The sequence below is a fragment of the Onychostruthus taczanowskii genome, unplaced genomic scaffold (assembly GCF_017590055.1).
Source record: "Onychostruthus taczanowskii isolate IOZ18803 unplaced genomic scaffold, ASM1759005v1 scaffold45, whole genome shotgun sequence".
Classification (NCBI taxonomy): domain Eukaryota; kingdom Metazoa; phylum Chordata; class Aves; order Passeriformes; family Passeridae; genus Onychostruthus; species Onychostruthus taczanowskii.
Genome location: NW_024502014.1, coordinates 5,479,170 through 5,500,658, shown reverse-complemented (window position 1 = coordinate 5,500,658; position 21,489 = coordinate 5,479,170). Strand labels below are relative to the sequence as shown.

The following is a 21,489-nucleotide window of genomic DNA, read 5'->3' as shown; positions in this document are numbered from 1 at the left end:
GCAGCGAGGCAGGCAGCTACGGCGGTGACATCAGCCCGCGCCGGGGCCCCGCGCTGTCGGCGGCGCTGGGCGGGACGGGCGGCCCGTGTGGGACCGCGAGTCCCGGCGGTGCCGCCGTTCCCGTCCGCGCGTGGGGACCGCAAGTCCCAGCGCTGTCCCTGTCCCCCCGGTGAATGGTGAATCCCGGCGCTGCCGCTGTCCTCATGGAGAAGGGGGGTCAGCTGGGGCAACGCTGTGCAAGTTTCGGGAGGTGGTTTCTTTTTCACGCCGCAGTTTTATTTTGACGATCCCTGTCACGGACGCGCCGGGTGAAGCGCCGCGGGCGGGAGGAGGCTATGCGTGTGCTGGTGTAATTAAAAACGAAACGCTTGACGCCAAACTCTGTAGGAACTCTTAAGTTCTGGGTCAGCTCCATAAGCTCTTTAGTGGTAAGAGCCTTAAGCACGCCCCGGAGCGCCGGGTCTCCGGGCGCTCCGAGGGGAAAAGCCCGCCGGGGCAGTGCAGGTGCTGGGCGTGCGGGCGCACCGGGGTCCGCAGGCGCGGGGCTCGCTCCGACAGAGCCGCGGTGCCTCCGCCCGGTGCCGCTCATGCGGAGCGGTAGCAGGCGGGGGGAGCCGCGCCAGCCGCCTGTGGGCGGAGGGGATGTAGCCGCCGCCAGGCTCCGCAGCCGTGCCCGAGCTCTGCCCGCTCCTGCTCCAGGACCAGGTTTGCCGCGGCCGGGGCGGGCGGCACCGCCTCCCCGTCCCCGCCTGCCGGACCCGCGGCCGTGGGCAGCGCCGGCGGCGGGAGGGGCGCGTCCTGCACGGCCGGGGCCGCGGCAGAGCGGCGCGCAGCGGGCAGGTGTGGCGGCTGGGGCCGGAGCCGGCGGGTCCGTGCCTCCCGCGCTGCTCTCCGTCAGCATGAAGGTCGAGTTTGCCCCCATCAATATCCCCCTAAAGAGGAGGATCCAGACAGTCGCCGTTCTGCAGTGGATCTTCTCCTTCCTCCTGCTGGGTAACAGCCTTCCTCCTTCCTGCCCCTGCCCCAGAGAGAAAAGGGCGAGAAGCGGCTTTTTCCTTGACCGGCGTTACCCGTGGGCATCGCTCGGTGCCAGCCGTGGCTGCACGTGGGTGCAGAAGCGGCCGGGGGCGAACAGCGATCCCTGGGCGGGCAGGAGCATCGCATTTCTTTCTTCCCGGAAAGCTTTGGATAGCTTTTCTTCTTTTATGGGGGTTTGTTTTTTTCTATGGGTTCTGCTTCAAATATGAGCCTAAAAAGTAGTGTCTGTGGCTCCTCATTGAGACGCCCAGTAGGTTTCTGACAGCAACTTTTTTATCGAAGATGGGCATAAAGTCTGGTACATGACTAATGCTGTTTTCATTCATAATTTCGTAAAATAACTTTATGTGCTGTATTTCAATAAAATTCTCATTTAACCAGCTAATGAAAAATAATGGGCATTGTCAGTGAACTAATTCAAATGCAGACAGTTCTGTAAATGTATGAAAAATATCCTCACTGGCTTTAAGAAAGTGTTGCTAATTCTACTTGGTAATCTTTTTCTACTGATTGTTCCTCTAGCATTAATTTTCCTAATATCTTAATAGACACCTATCGTTAAGCACCTATTCACAGCAGCAAATTGTATTCACATGGGTAGGTATCTTGAATTTGATGAAATTAGTCACTTGATATGGTAAGATAAGCCTGGGCTCTATGAGGCTAAATCCATGGATTGTATAAATTGGGAAGTGGTTGTTGAATAGTCTGTTCTGAGGTACAGAGCTACCTGTGTATTACTGGAAATGCTGGAACACTTCAAGATCATCTATGCTCTAGGATTTACAAGGAAAAAAGTAGTGTGCACTTATCTTCCTTGTATGTCTTACAAATATATTGTCCTACAGATGGTCTGATGTCTTTCAAGGGTTTTTTTATGTTATTAATCCACACATGAAAGATTTGGGTGCAGTATGGAGGGTATGAAGCATCTTCACAGATTAAGCAGCAGATGTTCTGTTACCTCGAAATTATATGTAGTTAAATGATAAACAGTTTCTGTTTGTGACTGCGTTGTAAGTGGTCTGTACTTTACTTTTTCTTTTATTGAATTAGGTCTTGGCATGAGCCATTATTTAAGTCTTATAAAGCAGTGGAAGTTCAGGGGCAGTGGAAGAAAATTTTTTTTTCCTTAATGTAGCAATACTGCTGCAGAAAACCACATCTTCCTGTGCTTACGAGAAGTGATCGGGATGCAAAAAATCCCCTCTGTAGTTTAGCAGGCAAAGTAGGGAGCTGTCATCTGCAGCTGGCACTGCCTGGAAATGTCAAGGAAAATCAACTCAGAAATGGTCTTATGGCTGGTTATATTGAGTATAGTGAGTTCATGTGGTCATGAAAAAATGGATTTGCAAGAATGGTTAACAATTTGATTCTAATAATACTTATCTGCTTGTGCACTATGGGGATGTTTATCTTTAGAGCTGACCAATGTGACCTTGTCATTTTGTAGGCGGATGCTTTCAAGTGAAAGGTCAGCCAGTGATCTGGCCAAAAAGTTTCACTTAGCTGTAGGAAAATTCAGGTGGATGGAGCCTAAATGACTTAAGGCAGTGAGAAATTGGCTGGTTTCTGATGTTCTGGAATGCCCCTATGTCTGGATTTTTCAGCTTTTGGTTTTGTTTTTTTTTTTTTTCTTCTGAACAGATGTTTGTTTGTTTGTAAGCTTTGGATTCAGTAGTGACATTTCAAATCAGGGAGGGGATGCCTCAGGACAAGTGAATTACTATGTGAGTTCATCACAGAATAGGTTGGAGGTTTAGGTGTTCTTTGGGGGTTTATGTGTGGCTGGAACTGCTTTATGTCAAGCACGATCTTGATTGTCTCTCTTGTGTTACATGGCTGCATGTGAAAACTTGAACAGATAATGCCCTATGACAACTAATGATTCATGATACAGATAGAGGGATTCTGTTTAGAGCAGTGAATAAAGGGGGTACTACTGGCTTAGCTGCTGAAGTTGTCCATCTAGGTATGTTGTAATGTGGCATAGCTTAGTAAAATGAACTGTAGGACTTACAGATGAAGTAAGATAACTCTGAAAATTACTGCCCTGAATCACAAAAACTGAATTGGTCAATGATATGCTTCAAATCTGGGGAGCGACATATGAAAAAGTGATTTCGCACACTGAGTAAGCTGTAAGGGGAATGTGAGCCTATTACAAGTTAGAATTCTCAATGTGACTTGGATAAAAGACTTGGTTTTATCTTCCTGGCTGAAAAATGTAAAAAGCCCTTGCTCTCCAGGCTTGCTTTGTTATAATGCTGCATGGTTTTCTGAGACTGGAATTGATGACTGAAAATGCCCTCTTATTTGTGCAACTCACAAGCTGGCCTGAAATACAGACATGCAGTAGTTGTTGAAGCCTAAATCTCATCTCCACTGTAGAAATACTGAATCAGTCTGCAAATACTGAAAAAATAACAGTAGCAGCCTGGTACAAGCAAAGTTCTGCTTCTTCATGCCATGTACCAGCTTGGGCTGGATCTGCACTAGAGATCCATTGCTTCTGCTGTGCAGCACAGGCAGAGGAAACATGCCTCTGTCTCAAAAAAGCTGTACAGATGTGCACAGAATTTCATTATATACAAAAGGAACCTCTTTAAAATTCTGGCTGTAAGTTCCTGTGCTTCCTTGTTCTGTGCTGCAAGCTGCCAAAGTTCACTCTCAAAGGGAAAGGACAAGTTTTCATTGTAACAGTGATTTGCCTGTTCGTATCCAGGGGCATGACACCAGAAGCAAAAATAAGTTCTGAAATACTGGGAGGTGAATGTAAGAGTTTCTGGATTAGATGAGAGAAATGCCCATTAACAAATTCCCACCATGTGTTGGCTGAAAATGCCATGTGGTTTTCTATCTTATGTTCTCCGAGTCAGCAGACCAGAAAAGTTTGGATATAAGTTCCATGAAAGAGAGAAGTATTATAAATGGGCTTCTGTCTTTTGAAAGACAAGTGTTACTGGTCTTGAATCCAGAAAACTAAAGCTGTTAAAACTGAAAACTGGCAAATGCAATTTCTCACTGTATTAAGCACAAATCCAAAACAGCTTCAGGCTGAAGCCTAATGTCAAGCCATTAATGTTTTACTGCTGAAACAGCAGATAGATGAAGTTTTGCAATCTCATAGTATCTACTTTGGATAAAAGGCCAAACCAGACAATTTTTACAGATGGTAGTTTTATGCCTGTAATTATGGTTATTTGAGATTTGTTCTCTTGGCTGGGGGCTGACAGTCCTGGGGCAGGTCTGGCCCTGTACCAAGCTCGTGCAACACCCACAGCATGTCTGCCTGTGAGCCTGTGTGCTGGCTGCTCTTGATCACTCTGTGCCACTGTCCAACCCAACCCCAGGCAGAAAGTCACCTGGAGAAATAAAATCTCCAAGCCTGTAAATGTTGCAGGACTGACAAAGCAAAGAGGTTACATAATCCCCATTTTTCTATCTAGGTTCATTGTGCCTGTGCACTGAAGGAATTGTCACTAGATGCAATGATGTGCCCAGTGTTTGCAGGAAATCTTTGTTTTTAAACTGGGAAATGTTTTTCTAAAGAACTTTGAATTAATTTTGCTGCATTTACCAGTATGCCTGATATCCTTTGATTGGGAACAGGTGTAGGTTTTCTGTTTCTCACACAGCAATGTGGCATTTATCCTTGTGTGCTGTGACCTGTGTGCCCCAGTACTGCACATCTGTCAGTGAGGTTCACTTTGTATCAGGAGGTAGATCAAAGGGCTCATTTAAAGGCAAAACCAATAAAACTAAGAAGAATCAGTCAGATCTGGTCGAAGTGCTGCTTTCCCAGTGCTTTAGCCTTTTGTTTTCCTCTCTGATGTACACATTAGATGACAGCATTTTTGAAGAAAGTAAAATTAGAAGGTGAGTTGGTGAGCTATGTGCTCCTGCTAACTTCTGTGCCCCGGTGTGAAAATGGACAGTGGACTTTGGACATGTATAAAATCAAATGCAAAACTGAGCAGCCTGGCTGGAATGGTGGTGTCTTGGGCCAGACAATGAGAGAGGGAAGTGAGGGTTTAGCCCTCCAGAAGGGATACCAGCGTTTTTCTCTGAGAAAAGGTGATGGTAGGGGAGAATAGTACATCTTCTAAGGCCCACTTTGGGCCCAGCCGTGTCCCTGGTCTCCTCACTGGGGATTTAGGAAGTCAAAGCCACAAAATAATAGGCTGAAGACATTGGTATATATTAAACTACATCCTGTACTCTAGTGATTAAACTTCTGTGCATGTAGGATGAAGCAGTCTATTAATTGAACTTGCTGGAGACAGTTTTGAGTTGTGGATCTGGCTTCCCCAAAAGAATAGAAATGATGAAACGTTTGCTACAGAGTGAGAGATTGCTGCTGGAATAATAAGTGGTTTCTGTGTTGAGAAAGAAGGTGTCAGTGTAATGTGCTAAAGCAAATATTAACCTTTCCTGCAAACATGTCACAATGGTTTGTAATCTGGTGCTGATTTAATTAATCAGCTATAGCTGGATAACTAATATAGTTTTGTTCTTCCTCAAAGTCTTTTTTTTTAAAAAAAACCCTCTTTTGATGCTTAAGAAAACTCAGCTAAGCTCCATGAGCCTTTCCTAGCAAGCTGGCTGGTATTGCTACTTGTTTTTGTCACTCTGTACTCATCTATCCGTGAAGTTTATCGGTGGCCTATGGGTAGGGACTGAAGTGTGATCACAGAGAATAACAGGGTTCTTACTGACTAGTATTTCTAGGAATGCTGCCTCTGTTACCTACGTCTTAGTGAGGGAATTTAACAAGGTGTCTGTGTGTATTTGTTTATATCTCTCAAAAATACTAAGAAAAAATGGCTCTGCTGTGTCAGGCCAAACACCCTAGCTTGACAACCCCTATGTGAACGTGACAGTGAATGCCTAAGGAGAAAGAAAAGAAATGGGAAACAGGTAGACTAAATTTGGCATGCTGTCTTGGGCTTTGGCAATTAGTAACTTGGGGATTTATGGGATCCAGGCCACTCTGCCTCCAAGTCAGTTGTGTGTAATGCTCTGTATCTCTAGTTTATCAGTATTTGCCAATGGAAGGTCTTGGGAACTTGGAACCAGATTTCAGCATCAACAGGCCTCTAAAGCTTGGCATCTGAGTGTTTGTGTTTGCTGTCACAGCACTGCTGAGATGCAGCTTCCTTGGTAGGAGTGCTCAGATGTCTTTGTGGCTCCCAGCTGTCACCAATAACCTGACAAAGGCCCTCACAGGAGACTGATCCATATCCAACAAATGCTGGCTGCCCGGCCACTTTCTGAGTGAGCTCCTTTGCATCGTTTTTGGAGCACTGCAGAGAGCCTGTAATGCTGCTTGGGGTGACACCAGCACCCTGGCACCAGGGACACACCTGCACTGCCCATGCTGTCCGTGACTGCTCTGAGGATAATGGGAGCTTTCTCTTCTAGGGACAATCTTGCATTTTCTGGCTTTCACAACAGATATTATTCAAACATTTTTGATGCCTTAATAACTCCAAATGCATTTAAAGCTTCCAATTTCCAGATTTAACCTGTGCTTCCTATCTCTGGTATTCAACTGTTTCATAAATTTGGTGCCCCCAGCTGCAAACTCAGAGCCTGATTAATGATTGAAGTATCAGGTGTGCAAACATCATTGGGCAGGATGGCTGCCAGTGCTGGTTGCTCACACTACATAGAGTGGTTTTCACCATTTGTTGCAAAATATGAGTATCCATGTGTTGTAAATGGGAAATGCAGGAGAAGTGGCACACCACCACTGGTTCACAAACCCAGTGTTCAATGTCAGTGATTTGTCTTTTAATCTATATTTCCTCATATTCCCTCACCTACCCCCAAAATCCAGTATATCACAGAGATACTTTTCAAAGCTCCAAGTTCAACCAAAAAATTACGCTTAGAATGTACACTGGAACTACATCCAAGGACATGATGCAGTAGAGTGACAAATCCCAGGTTATTCACCTTTTGCCTGGAATTTGTTTATGAATTTACTTAAATTGGTTGTTATTTATTTACTCACTGTCTTGTCTGAAGGAAAAAACATCAGGTTTATGTTTACAGGCTCATTGGTTTTGAGTCATCAGGGTTTAGCTCGTCTTGCAGGCTGCTAATTCGTTGAAATAATGAGGAGGTATGGTAAAAGGAATTTGCCTCACATGTCTCATTGGGAATGCAGTAATCAACTTTGTCCTACAAGATGCTGAGCTCCCCTGAGGAAGTGCTAACAGCATATTTATCTCCCCATAGTTGCCTGCACTCAGGAAGGTGTCCCAGCTAAAGCAAAGCAGCCAGCTTGTTGATCTGGTGGATGTTTTTCTGCACAGGATTAAGTGCTGCTATCTGGGCCTTCTCACTGCTGATGTAATCAGCTCTCACAGCAAGGATGCTTGGCTGCAAAGCACTTTTCAGCTGTTTGCTAGCAAACTCATAGTAAAAATTCATGTGATTTTGTGTTGAAAAAGCCATGTGATTGATTCTGTGTTAAGTGGAAAGTGCTTCTGAAAGGAAGGGTAGGAAATATAAATATTTACTAAATTTTGTATATCAAATGAATTGATTTATAGATGCTAGAAAAAACTTCTCATACTTGTTCAACTTAAGCCAAGAACATTGGCATCCTGTCCAGATTAGCACTCCTAGAAATTTCTATAGTTTCAGGATCTCTTCTTCAAGGAACAGGTAATGACTTCTCCTCAATAGACTTCTGTGCCCTACTTTGGAGTGATGCTGTTATGGGATTCCCTGTGGAATTCCCTGTGGAATTTGAGTGTCATATTTCACCGTGTAACTTGTCCTGCATTAATGATATTCCTTAGAACTGGTTTCAGTTCTTGTGAGTTTTCCATGTTGACTTTGGGGTCTGTGGGCCTCAGTTAGCTGTGGTGTTTTCCAAGAGCTCTTGCTCAAGTGCTTTTCTGTGCAAGACCAGGGTTGTTTGCTTGAGGAGGAAGCAGTGAGCTTCTGTACTGAAGAATGGGGTATCCTCGAAAATGGTAGGTTTTGTCCTGCTCCTGCTTTTGTTTATGGTCATTTCCTTCTCCCTTCCTTCCGAGCAAATAAAATTCCTTATTTTTCTGCTCATAATCCTGCTGGAAATGTGAATGTTCATCCCCTTCTAGACAAGATATCCAATTCTATTCTGAAGGCACAGTCAGACTAGGCACAGGAACAAGCTGATTGAAATTCAGAAAAAGTAAATATTCAGGTTGGAGGAAATGCTGGTCTGCCTGTAGACCAAGCTGAGATCTCAGCTCAAAACCTGCACAGTCTAGGGAATCTGATGACTTTCAACACCCAAGTAATGTCTCTCCTGAATGAAGGTGATCTCAACTACAATGAGTGGATGTTACTCTTGGTTCATCTACATATTCTAAAGTTTTCAGTTCTGGTGATATTTTACATTGTGTGAGCCAAATTATTGCCTGAAATACTTCTGTTGTTTGTTTTTAAATCTTCTCTATTTAGTGGTGTATTTAGTTCAGTATGTTTCACTGGTGTAACTTCTTCTAGGACTTCACAGGATATTACCCTCATGAAAGCCAGTCAATTTTGAGACATAAAGTACTGCTTCTGCATTGTAAAATATCTCTGAAAACCGTTGGGTTCCTGCAACTCTGCCCATTGAGTCTTCAGTGAGAACTAGGTCTGTTTTGCTTGCCATTGTATAAATTTATGATGTTAAAGCCTTGGCTCCCTTGCAACCTGGACTTCAGCATCTGATCCATCAGCCTGAGGGGTTTGTTCAGGAGGTGGCAGAGCAAGCAGGCTGCTGCAGGGGTACCACAGGGCAGAGAGCAGCATCTCCTACTCCTCAGACATCTCAGACTAGGGCCTCTCAGCATGCTGCAAGACTAAAATTTTGCAAGTTCTACAAAGATAAAGTTTCCATAGGATTTCCCTGAGTAATTATTTCAAGGCTGAGCTCCAAGTAACACATTATATTTAACCAAACAACTTTTTCCTGCTCTTTGAATTGTGTATGATACAATTCTTATGTATCACTATTGTAGCAGGATGTTACAATTCTTACTTAATTGAGTTTGAAAGTATCAGGACTTACCTGCTGCTGCATTCCCACAGCGGCACTGAACTTTTCCTTTGATGGCTTTAGTGGCTGAAGTGGAACTTGTTTGTGTTTTGGTCTTGTCTAGTGCATCTCCTTGGCCAGTGACAGTACTTTTGGCTGGGAGTAGAACTACTACCCCATATTATAGGTAGAGAATCTGAGAAAGAGAAAAGAAAATTGTTGCCCAACATCCCTGTAATTAGAATAGAGAGATTGCTATGGCTCCCTTTCCCTTCTTTCCTTCCCCAGCTTTCCTGTCTTCTCCCTAAAGCATTAAATCCTTGTTAGCTCTTGCTGTCTCCTTTTATTTTGCCTTAGGTAAACCAGATGCTCTCAACCAAACATCCAGTTGTGCAGTACAGGGAGAAATAATAGACTGAGATGTTACACCCTTGTGATGTTTCACCCTCGCTGTAGCAACACCATGTGGAATAAGCTGAGTTCAATTTGTGTGCATTTTCAGTAAATCTCTAAACACATTTCAAGGTCAGGCATTCTTAAAAGGACACAGATGTGATTAATGCTTGCTATCCTTTCACTTTTTGTCTCTTGTAGCAGAGTTTTGCTTTGGATTCTTCGTGATCCTGATCCTGGGCAACTTCTGGTTCCTTGCTGTTCTGTACCTGCTGTGGCTGTACCTCGACTGGGGAACACCATGTGCTGGGGGCAGACGGTCCCACTGGGTCAGAAGCTGGACTGTCTGGAAGTACTTCAGGGAATACTTTCCCATTCATGTGAGTAAAAGGTTTCTCACAAACAGCTTGAATAGCCATAACCATGGACAAACATCTAAGACTCATCTTTGCTAAATTTCTAATATGCACTGCAAGGTGAACTTAACTGCTTTTTAAAACATGCAAAATCTGAGATTTAGTGACAAAAGGGGACAGGGCCTGCTTTTCTAGTTGGACTGTTAGGTGACAAGATAGCAGTTCAGCACAGTAAATCTAGACATGGTATACTGACACATCTATTTAAGCTTTGTTTATCTGTAAAGCAGAACAGTATTTTAAGTGCTCAGAAGGAAATTCATTATTGTTGCTTCTATGTCCTGTCAATGTGCAATCTCCATAGCTGTTGTTTTTGAGGTAAATATTATAATGCCCACCACTGACTCTATTTTTCAGCTTATAAAAACTTCAGAACTGAACCCAAATCACAACTACTTACTTGGCTTTCACCCTCATGGGGTCCTGGTTGCTGGAGCCTTCGGAAACTTTTGCACCGATCCTCCTTTCAAAAATTTATTTCCTGGGCTTACTCCATATCTCCATATCATGCCTCTCTGGTTTGGCTGTCCCTTCTTCAGGGAATACATAATGAGTGCTGGTAGGTAAAAGCAGAATGTCTCAGCTTTTGCTCCATATTTTAGCTTCGGTTACAAATGTAGAGTCTATTCCTCTACTTATATATGGTAAGTAATTTCAGAAGGATCACTGTTGGTGCTAAATTTACCTCTATTTTATGATGAACTGTTGTGGCAAAAAAAATTTGGAAGGTTTTATTAATAGTTTTGTAAACTATATCACTGGGTTGTTTTTTCTTTCTGAAAAGAAATTGCTGGTTTTCCTTTGAACTATCAGACAGCAGTCCTGAGTACCCATTATATACAAGAGGAGAAGGGCATAATAATTTGTGATTTTATTTAGTCATTAGCAGGCACTTGTAAAACAAATTCAGACTAATCTCTTACCTGAAGGGCTTAGTGTTATACATTACAAATATCTTTATACTGAGAAATTAATTGCTTGCTTCTGATTCAAGTTCTGTGTTGCAAATTTGTGTAATTTTAATTGAGATGTAAACTCTAAAGAGAGGGACCTTTTTTCTCTGTTCTGAGAAGCATTTGTCATAAAGAGGTGATATTCATGACTGGTACTGCAGTAATAAGAGATGAAAATAACAAGAAATTGAGTTGGGGGAACTGAAGAAGAGGAGAATGACATAAGAACTCGTTCTCCCTCTCAGTGAATAAGAGATGAAAATAACAAGAAATTGAGTTGGGGAACTGAAAAAGAGAAGAATGACATAAGAACTCATTCTCCCTCTCATTCGTTTAATAAATGAGTTATTGTACTTAAATTCACACAACTACAGCATTTAAACATGTTCTGATGCACAAGTTTGGGAGACAGAGATCTAACTTTATTCATGACTGCAACACAGATACTGTGATCTCAGAGAAGCTGTTCCACTGCTCCATGCACAGAAACATGCCTAGGATGTTTCCCAGATTAATATCAGAATTACTTATCTATGTATACTTCAACATATCAGAGAATGCCTTCCCATGCAAATGTATTTTCTGAGGGCGTTCTTTGAGGCTTGCTAAGTGAGGGATTGGCAGTGGTAGAACATTGCAATTTTAAACACTGTCGTTTAATCATTATCTGGAAGTCAGATTTACACGTTTTTGGCAACTTGACCCATGGGAACAAATATTTACGTGCAGAATGAGAAAGAGCTGCAGTAAAAAGCACACTAAACAAGAGCCAGCATTGGAGCTCGGTTTTCACAGGTATGCAGCTGATAAATGAGAGGGGACCTTTGGTGTAATACAGCTCACCAGTCAAATCATAAAACACTTGCAAAATCTTCCATGTCCTGAAAGCCATGCCCTTGGCACCATGTTTCATTTCCCAGTCTTTCTGCCTGGCTCTAACACGTGCAGTTGTTGCCCCTGGCAGCGCAGCTGTGGCACCCTCGGGCTGCGGTGTGAGCACGGAGCAGTGCCCTGCATGCAGGGCAGGTCAGCTTCAGTAGGAGACACATTTGTCCTGGGGAAAGGCAGTGACTTCTGCTTTCCTTTCCAGAGAAAATGCATGCTGACTTGAATGAGCATCACTTGAATTATTTGTGAGTCCCAGGTCAGCTGCATTTTCAGAGTAACAGTGGCTGTGAAGGCAGATGTGGCAAATGGACATAGCTTTTTGCTGAGGTCTGACTTGCTTCAGTTGCAAGCTATTCCTCTTGGTGGCCAGCTCTCAAAAGTAGATCACAGTCATCTTTCCTCTCTTCCAAAATTTTTATAATCCACATTGTAATGTCCCTATTGGTAAAAAGACCAAGCAGGGAGCAGAACATCCAAAAGTGCATTTTGATACCAGCTCTGTAAAACCAACAATGTCAACTAGACTTGATCTCTAAATTGTCACTTAGATTATATTAATTCAACACAGTATAACAAAACATAGCTTCTGGGTATATGGGACCACTACAAGCCTTTGAAAGAAAACATAGAGCAAGAAGGAAGAGGAACCTCTGAAACATTAGGTGCCTATCTGTTGGAAAATGGATTTTTCAAAGCACCAAGTCCAGAGAAAGACCTAAGGAGATGATAAAGTCTTGTACAGCAGTGTGCCTCCAATTAGAAGTATCTGTATCAGCAGAAGTACCAGAAAATCTTCATGTAATCTGCTATTTTAGCCTAAATATTGGTAAGTGCCTGGGCCTGGTTACTAGAGAATGAGCTGATGCAGTTATTAGAAATGGTAGAAGTGAGTTTTTTCTGCATCTTCTAATGCTGTCATGCCATTGCCTTAGTTGGAGCTGCTGCTTTATAGCTGTGAAAAGAGTGGGGGGATGTTCTTGTCACTGTAGCTCCATGTTTGAGTTAACAAGTTCTCTATACATTCTGCTAACCCCTCTGTGCCTGTGTTTGTATGCACCTGCTGTACAGCTTTAGCTGCTGCCTCTCAGCAGTGTCTGCTGCCATTCACCTCCTCTGTTCTTGGGCACAGGGTCTCTATGAGGGAGAGTTAAGTTGCCAGAAGAGCACACTCTGAAGAACTCAAAACTCTTGCAATAGGCAAAAACATTTAACTCATCAGTGTGAAATCAAAGCACATGGCCAAAACCAAATCTGTTGCTGAGTAAGGAGCTTGAATCCAAACCTTTGAAATCTGCTCTGTGCTGCTATAATTTTGAAAAATCATTTATATATTTAAAAATATTCTTAAATTCCACTGTACTTGTACATGGAATTTAAGTGGTCACTCTTAATATGTTTCCTCCTGAAGGAATGGTTTCTGCATCCAAGGAAAGTGTCTCCCATGTGCTGAGCAATAAAGGAGGTGGCCATGCATCTGTCATTGTGATTGGAGGAGCAGAGGAATCTCTGAATGCACATCCTGGAAGCCTGACCTTGAACATCCTCAAGAGGAAGGGCTTTATTAAAATGGCCCTGAAACATGGGTAGGTCTTCCATGAAGCATGCTTTGAATGCAGATTGATTCTTAAATACAGTTCATATTATATAGAATTAGAGAATTTGAAAGAGTCTAAGTGTCGAAGAACATGCAGATATCTGGCACAGGAGCCAATCTGTCCACCTAGATCCAGTCTGGGAGTGTTGAAAACTCCCTTTGACTTTCATAATTTGTGACAGTAGGTGTTATTAGCATATCTTGTTTTATTTCCATTTTTTCTTGCACTAGCAAAGAGTAAGAATTATGAAACAATATTAGTAAGTCTCGGCTGGTTTTGCTGAGTAGAGCAAATATTCTGTTCTGTAAATTGAAGATACATTAAGGTAGAATTTTCTTATTATTTTAAGCAAACAAACAAACAGATTGGATAGCCAGGCCCTGTTTCATTAAATCACTGAGAATGATGGTCTAGGAGGATTTGTTTTCACTATGATTCTAAAGACTTTCTTTTGAAAACTGCCATTTGCAAAAGTAAATTCCTGGGAATTTTGGGTGAAAATCTCAAGAAAAACTAGATAACTTTTTACTATGAAGCAGCCATCAGTGTGTTATTACACAGAGATGGTATCAATGCCTTTTGAGTGATTTATAGAGTATAAGATATTGTGTTTGTTCTGGACTGGTCTAGATGGTTTGTGTATTAGAAATATTGAAACCTGTTCTGTTCCAGCTACACTTTCTGAACAGCTCTCAGGATTATACATTGACATGTGAAGCAATGAGAAAAAAAAACCTAGTCTTAAGAAATTTGTAAGCTTTTTAAGCTATTAACTGGAGAAAAGTGGTCTCTGAGAAGAGGGGCTCTGCTTTTACGCAGATTGCAAAAAACTAGAAACTGTTCTGTGCCAAAAATCCAAGGGTGTTTCTTACACCTATCACTAGGATTCTCATAAATAATTTTTTTGCCAACAGAATGTAACATTCTAGTCTAATTTGTACCCAGAAAAAGCACTTGTGTATTTGAATTAGGAGTTTGCTGCCCAAATGAGTGCTTACTCAATTTTTGCTTAACTGTTAATTAATTCAGTGGGATCCTCAACACTCACTAGCTTTTATTTGTTTTAACCATAAAGACTAGAAGAATATTTAGATAGCTTTTTAATGAGTATGTTGATAGATGTCTGGTCTATCATATCACAACGGTTGGTGGTGGCTATCGCTCATCTAAATTGATTTGGATTGAGAAATCAGATACACCTGTGCCTCTCAAGATATTGATTTCAAAAGTATCTCCAACACATCACAACAAGAGTGAGACACTTGCAAAACACAGGAATTCCCCCTTTACCCCTTCACTTACTTAGATTCCAGTGATGGTCCTCATCTTTCTAAAAGGGTCATGGCTGTCTAGAGCCCTCCTGTGGGTGGCAGTGCCTGTCTCTGCCCCAGTGGCTGAGGGCTACAACTCACATGGGCATGTAACCAGCAGGCTCCAAGTCATTCCTACAAACACCAGCACAAAAACCTGCTTCTGTGGGAGGCACAGCAGTTCTGACTTCTCATCTGTCCAGCAGGGCTGTGGGACAGTGTGAGTCTAACAGAGCTCTTGCCCAAAGACTCAGCATCCAGTAATTGCTTCTGCTTTTGAAGTATTTTTTTTAATAATTAACAAAATGGGAAGAAAATTTCCAACTCAGCTGGAAATGAAAGGGCCAGAGAGGCTTGTGGGACACAGGTGAGAAGACCCATCTTCCACCAGTGCCTGCAGACATTCCTGATGCTCATGATCTGCAGCAGCAAATACCAACTCAGGAAGGAAGGGGCAATGCAGAGGGTTGTGCTCTCTGGACCTGACTCCTGTGCTGCCAGCACACAGAAGCTGTGTTCCTCAGGTAGTAGCTTGTCAAATGTGGCCTGAATATGTCAGCAAAAGTCCTCTGCACTTTTGCAAAAGACATTTTGGTCCAAGGTAGTACAAATATCTGATACAATATGAAGAAATCCTAAAGACACAAAACAAATGATGAATCAGATAACTTATCTTTAATTTCACAATCATAAGTTACTTATTTCTCTGTCTCAGCCTCCTACATAGTATCTTGCAAAATTCTTCACTAGATTAAAACAAATCCCACAGTGTTAGGGCACCACAGCTATTGCATCACAAGATGTTCCTGTTTGTCTTAGTGTTGTAGTAAAAAGTCGAGTGTTTACACAGCCACAGTAAGTACCAGGCTTTATGGTATTTCTTTTACAGGTGGCAGGGTGATAAATCCACTGGAGAAAGAAACTTTGAGCAGACACTAGTCAGAACAGCATGTGGGAATGATAGTCTGTGTGAGTCCTCAGGCTAAAGAAGCTGTTGAAGCAATTGTTTTTTACTGTTCAGGTGGATATTGACAGTCCACAGCCAGCTCTGCCCTCAGTGCATCCTCCTCAAGCATTCACAGCTATGCAGATATTAATTCTGACAATGTTCTAGCAATACTGCTATTTTACAGTAAGGTTTTTCTCAAAACCTTGGGGACAGAATAGAGCTAAGATACACAAACTAAGATTTAAGTAAAGAAAATATCCCTGAATCTTTCAGAGACTGCTTAGGATTACCCTGCTTTTTTTCCTCTAAACTCTGTAGAATAGTTAGTGAAACTAAGCATTAATCAAAAACCATACTGCAGCCAAGGTTTTAAATACAATGGTGGGTTTACCTGCACTGATTCTATCCACTCAGGTTGTTTGTCCAGGAGCTAGTCAGTGCCTTTCCTCCCAGGCCAATTAATGAACTGAATGACAATTCATTAGGCCATGCAAGAGGCAAAGTGGGTTCATGTAATTTCTGTGGGTAAGATGTGACCTCTGGGAATAATGGACTACGGCTTCTGTTTTCAAAGAAGTCCAGAGGAAGCAGGGTTTGGCTGGGAATTGGACAGCAGAATAGGAATTTGGCATTGCACTCGTGTCTGTGAGGGTGTCTGGTTTATATCAAGGTTTTTGTGCTGAAATCAAGGGCACGCACTGCTCCGGTCAAAAGACAAGGGAAAGCCAAGATCTGGTTTTGATGCCACCCAGCTGGGAGCATTATAAAATTAGCAGTGAGGCTTCTTTGCTTGCCAAGGGAAAAAATGCAGTGGAACAAGGGTGGACTTGCTGAAATAGTGGTGGATAACAACATATGATATATGCAATAACTAATTTTCATAATTCCGAACAGTCACAAATTGCAATAGGTACCAACCAACTAAATACTGCCAAAAGCAAGTTGCTAGTTGTGTGCCAATCACTTTTTTTTTTAAACACCAGCCAGCCAAGGCATCCAAAAAGCTGCTGCATATGAGAAGAGTTGAATGCCTGTTGCTGATGAAATCCAAAGCTGCTGAAACTCTCTGTGCTGGTTATTGTGAAACTGTTTCCATGCTGCTGATGTGAACTGCAGTGCAAGTGCAGGCCGATGTAGAATTCTCAGTGTCCTCTTTGTTTTACAGGGCTCATCTGGTCCCAGTGTTTTCCTTTGGTGAAAATGAACTATTCAAGCAAGTTGCAAACCCCAAAGGTTCATGGCTTAGGAATGTCCAGGAGAAGTTGCAGAAGATAATGGGCTTTGCTTTACCACTATTTCATGCTAGAGGAGTATTCCAATACAGTTTTGGCTTAATACCTTACAGGCAACCTATTCATACTGTTGGTAAGTTCCCTGCACCTTTTCTAGTGTTTTTGCAAATGTTTAAAAAATCATCAATGTGCTGCTAATATCTGTAAATTTATAAATCTGTTCTAACAGAATTAATTACTGTGCATCTAAAACAGGTATGTTTACTGTCCTTCCCAGTTAAAGGGGACAGTTCTTTTCTCCCTTTCTCCTTTCTGTCCCAGGCCAAATCATACTCTTCATTCTCAGTTTGCCAAGGATAGGAGCCTATGGATATCCATAAAGAAATCCAAAGTTTGTCCAGTTTTTACAAGAGGGCTGCCACAGCTCTGCAGCTGTTGCTGTGGGTTCTGGATGCTTCTGATGTGTGAAGCCCAGAACCTTAACTTCTTAGCTCTGCAGAGAAGTAACAGTTGGATGTTCCAGCTGAGGTACAGCCAGCCCAGCAGAGCTCTGGAGCAGGGCTGCTGGAAGGAGCATGTGTGGTCCTGAGCTGGTGCTCATCAGGCCAGAGGGAGAGATGCAGGAGGAAAGGGAGAGGACACATTGTGGTGCCACAGCCCTTGGGCAGGCTGCCACTTAGATGGCTTTGCAGGTCTTTAGGGTGTTTCCTTCCTTCTTGGCTTTTTCCCTTGGAAAGATCCTGTCATGTTTAGTTGTGAGTGTGCTTGTCACATCAACAGGCCATTTGGGAGAGTGTTTTTCCCCAAAAGCTTTCACTGCTGCTCATCTGCTCTCACTGGAGTGTGGAACTGAACCTATTTTTCATGGTTTTACTAGTGCTATTGACAGCCATGCCTTTACAAAATAGGTGATGCTGGGTCTCATGCAAGGCAATAGTTGTCTCTCTGTAAATTTTTTGATAAGACATTTTTAGCCAGATTCTGACCTGAGTGAACTAAAGAAAATTGAGCTTTTCTGGTGTTCCACAAGGGACTTTGAAGGTGGCCCTCCCTTTTTATGGGGTTGATTTGATTATAGTATTAAACAAATAAAAACGTTTAAGACAAAAACATAGCACTTTTTATGTTAAATTTCAAGCAGATCTGTGTTTTATCACTTCATGCAGTTGAATATTTTGAAAATATTTCATTTCAATGACTGCATTGTATACAGGCAGGCTAAAAATGTCACTTATTTTAAAGCCAAAAAATGATCAAACTTTGGAATGGATATATTGGATGAGATCTATAATCTGCTATTTTTTTTTTTTTTGGGCTGATGACACCAGGGCTGTTCTGAAGCTTAAAATGTCTTATTTTATGAGGCATTTCTTCATCATGACAAAAGCACAGGAGTGCTACAAATCAGCAAGACCAGAGTCTTGCAACAGAACTTGTAAGATTTCAAGAGGTCCTTTGCCTTTTTGTCTCTTTCCCCATGTTTGAAAGCTATCACAATGTCTCTGTGTCCTTGGAAGTGTGTGGGGTGTTCTTGGTATGACTCAGCCTGGCTTTGAAAGCATGGCTGAGCTCCTGAGAGCTGCAGTGAGCTCACCTGAGGTGATGAGCTGTGCTGCCAACGTGGCCAAGTATGGGTGATTCCAGTGCTGGTTCAGAAGCCATGGATCCAAGAGCCATTCAGCTAAGCCAAGATCTGTGAAGTTTGAGTGTTTTGGGCTTGATGAGCACTTTTGTTTTCCCTTTACTTTTTTTTTTTATTACTGCTTTACAGAAATAGAAGCAACTCTAAAATATCAAATTAAGCAAGTTCCTTAAAGCTGCACGTAATATTGGAGAGATGAGTGTAGTTTTCTATCCCACAAGAAAACTTCACTCTTGGGAGAAAAGACCGTTGCAGAAGGGCTTGGGGGCTGTTTGCTGTTTCCAGTCCTACCTCTGGAAATCCTGTATTGTATGTATATTGATTTCACACCTCTAAGGTATTGCTCATCCAGGCATGGGTTCCCACCCCATCTGTGTAAAGTCTGAGTTTCAGCACCACACAGGCCTGAGAGATGGTGGCAGCTGGAGCTGCAGCAGGAAAATGCAGGCTCAGCTCTTTGTGCTTCTGGCTAGGCTTCCCTTTAGTCATCACCATCCAACCTGAAGTGGCAACATCTCTTAACAGGAATTTTCAGGTGTGTTTGGAAAAGTCCTGAGGGTGCTTTGAGCTCTCTGTTTTTCTAGGCTTCCTCTGTAATCCCAGTTGGGTCTGTTAAGGTGTTGGTGCTTCCAATGCAAGAATAGCTGTCAAAATCTGGTGACTGAACAACACAGGAGAAACTGAGATCATGGGAAGCTTCTCTTAGCAATCCACTTTTTAGCCATAACCTTTTGTTGAAGAGAAGGCTGCCCTCTGGATTTCCATGGAGTCACCTCCCATGGAGAAGGTAGCAGGCTTTGCACAGTGCCTGGAGAACATTTTGGTTCCAGTGACATTTGTGGGCAATGGATGGTTCAGAGACACCTCACAGGATTTAGGGAATTTACATGCTACCCCTCCCTAGGCTGAGGTTACATTTCTGGTGCAGTGATATCCATTTTGAATAAATTGGAAGATAAATATTTCCTTCAGTCCTGTTCATGTGACTGTGTGGTTGAGGGCACCACTGTCCTCTTAAGCACACCTCACATTGAGTGGTTTTACTATTCAGATCAGAAGACAGTGAGGAAGTACATTTTTTTAAATACTGTGTTGAACTTGTAGACAGCACATAACCCATAGGACTGTATCTTGAAGTGTCAACTGCTCTTTCAAGTTAGAGCTTATCACTCTTCTCATTTGCTCTGCTGCTGCCAAACTGAAACGCTGGGGGCGGGGCTGTTAATTCATTTTACCTGAACTGGAGCAAAAGGAAGTGAAAAACCAGGACTCAGGCTTGTGAAAGGCAGGATCAGGCTGCAGGGTAAGAAAATTGTGCTGTGATTCTGCAATCCGGATGGGAGCTGTGGTGGAGCTCTTACAGAAGGAGCAGCAATTCCTTGAGATGTCAATGAAGCTAATGCTGTTGTGTTTGATTTACAGTGGGAAGCCCCATCCCTGTAAAACAGAACTTGAACCCCACCACTGAAGAGATTGATCAGCTACATGCATTGTATCTACAGAAACTAAAGAAATTATTTGAAGAACACAAAAGCAATTATGGCATCCCTGCACATAAATCTCTCATCTTCGAGTAGCAAATTACAATTTGTAATTCCAAATCTCATGCAAAGAAACAGTGTCTGCTCAAAGATGTCTTTCTTGCAATCCATATTTTGCAATCTGTAATTATCCTTATGTAAGGAATACTTTTAAGAAGGGATTATTAGATGATTTATTGATTTTTATCTTATTCTTGGGTGATGGGGGAGGGATCATTGGGATGTAAGCCTTGAAGCCAGTGCTGTTTTAAGTTGTCCTTTTAGGTTCATGTGTGCCAGAAATGTGAGTGAGACACTCCACACAGATGTCCTTACCACAGCTTGAGCACAGAAAATTGCCCCAGCATGAGATCAGTAGCAGAAGCATAAATCCAAGAAGTCTTTGATTAGAGACTGAGAGATTTACCAGCATTTATCAGACATGACATCAGGTTCTTCTCTGAATGTCAGACACCCCTGCTGCTCTTCCACAGGAATGAAGGTGTATGTTTTCAGCATATGGCTACTGTAAACCATCTACATGAGAATTCAAGAATAAACAGGAGCCTTTAGTCCTGAATTGGATATTGGCAAAAATGGTTTGTCCAAGTCATGGAGCAGAGCAAACCTGTTTGGAGAACAGTGTGTTGAGATTTTTGTGTGCACGTGTGTGCTGGGTGGTGGGAAGCACTGAATGATGTGACTTTTCTGGACAATCTGTGCTTTGGATCATAAATTTGGAAGATGAAGCAGATTTGGTAGTTTCAGCCTCAGAAGAGATGGCAGGCACAGGACAGGAGAAGGAGGGACTCATATGAACTCTTCATCCTGTGCAAATTAAAAATAATCCTATGTCAAGCACTTGCACAGAAGGAAGGGGAACCCAGTTTGTTCAGTCAATTCTGAAATTTCACCAAGGAAAGTGTACTTGATAATGCCTGGTGACACAGCTGCAGTGCCAAGGCAATGTGAGCATAGCTTGGGTGCTGCAGGTTAAGAGGATGCATTGTACATAAAGCAGGTGCCTGAATTTGAGAAAAGGTTTATCCTAAATGTGGATATCCACTTCAGAAAATTTAAAAAAAAATCTTAGCCAAACTTCTTTTCAGTGAAAATGCCTAGGTCTTGGAAATTATTGTGTATGGAAAGAATTGTAATATATTACTGAATTTTTATGAGATAAATTCTTGTATTTGTACATACTTTCTGACTGCCTGCAGACTTTGCAGTCTGCAGTTCATGAAGAGTTTGCTGTGCTTTTAGCAGTTTTGGTACCCGACTATTACATCAGTGAGGTGCTCTGACAGGTCATGCATGGGCTTGTCAGGCAGCTGGGCATCTTCAGTTGCCTCAGATGAGCACAGAGGTGCTCCAGGAATAGCAGTACTGGACACATTGTGTATTCCATGGGCTGGAGGCTCTTAGAAGAAACACAGCTGGAACTTTGAGAACAAGGTAGAACCCTGGAGAAAAAGTATCTTAGCAAGATGAAGGTGTTGAAAGAAAAGAGTGGAAATTACTTCTGTG

At 42.5% G+C, this 21,489-nt stretch overlaps 1 protein-coding gene across 1 annotated transcript; it reads left to right on the top strand.

Moving 5' to 3' along the window:
* Positions 1–26: 26 nt before the first annotated feature.
* MOGAT1 (monoacylglycerol O-acyltransferase 1) lies at positions 27–21,039 on the top strand. Its single transcript, XM_041414321.1, has 6 exons — positions 27–993; positions 9,659–9,837; positions 10,231–10,432; positions 13,123–13,297; positions 16,734–16,933; positions 19,865–21,039. The coding sequence occupies exons 1-6, from the start codon at positions 588–590 to the stop codon at positions 20,017–20,019; spliced, it is 1,317 nt and encodes a 438-aa protein (XP_041270255.1). The 5' UTR covers positions 27–587; the 3' UTR covers positions 20,020–21,039.
* Positions 21,040–21,489: the final 450 nt, after the last annotated feature.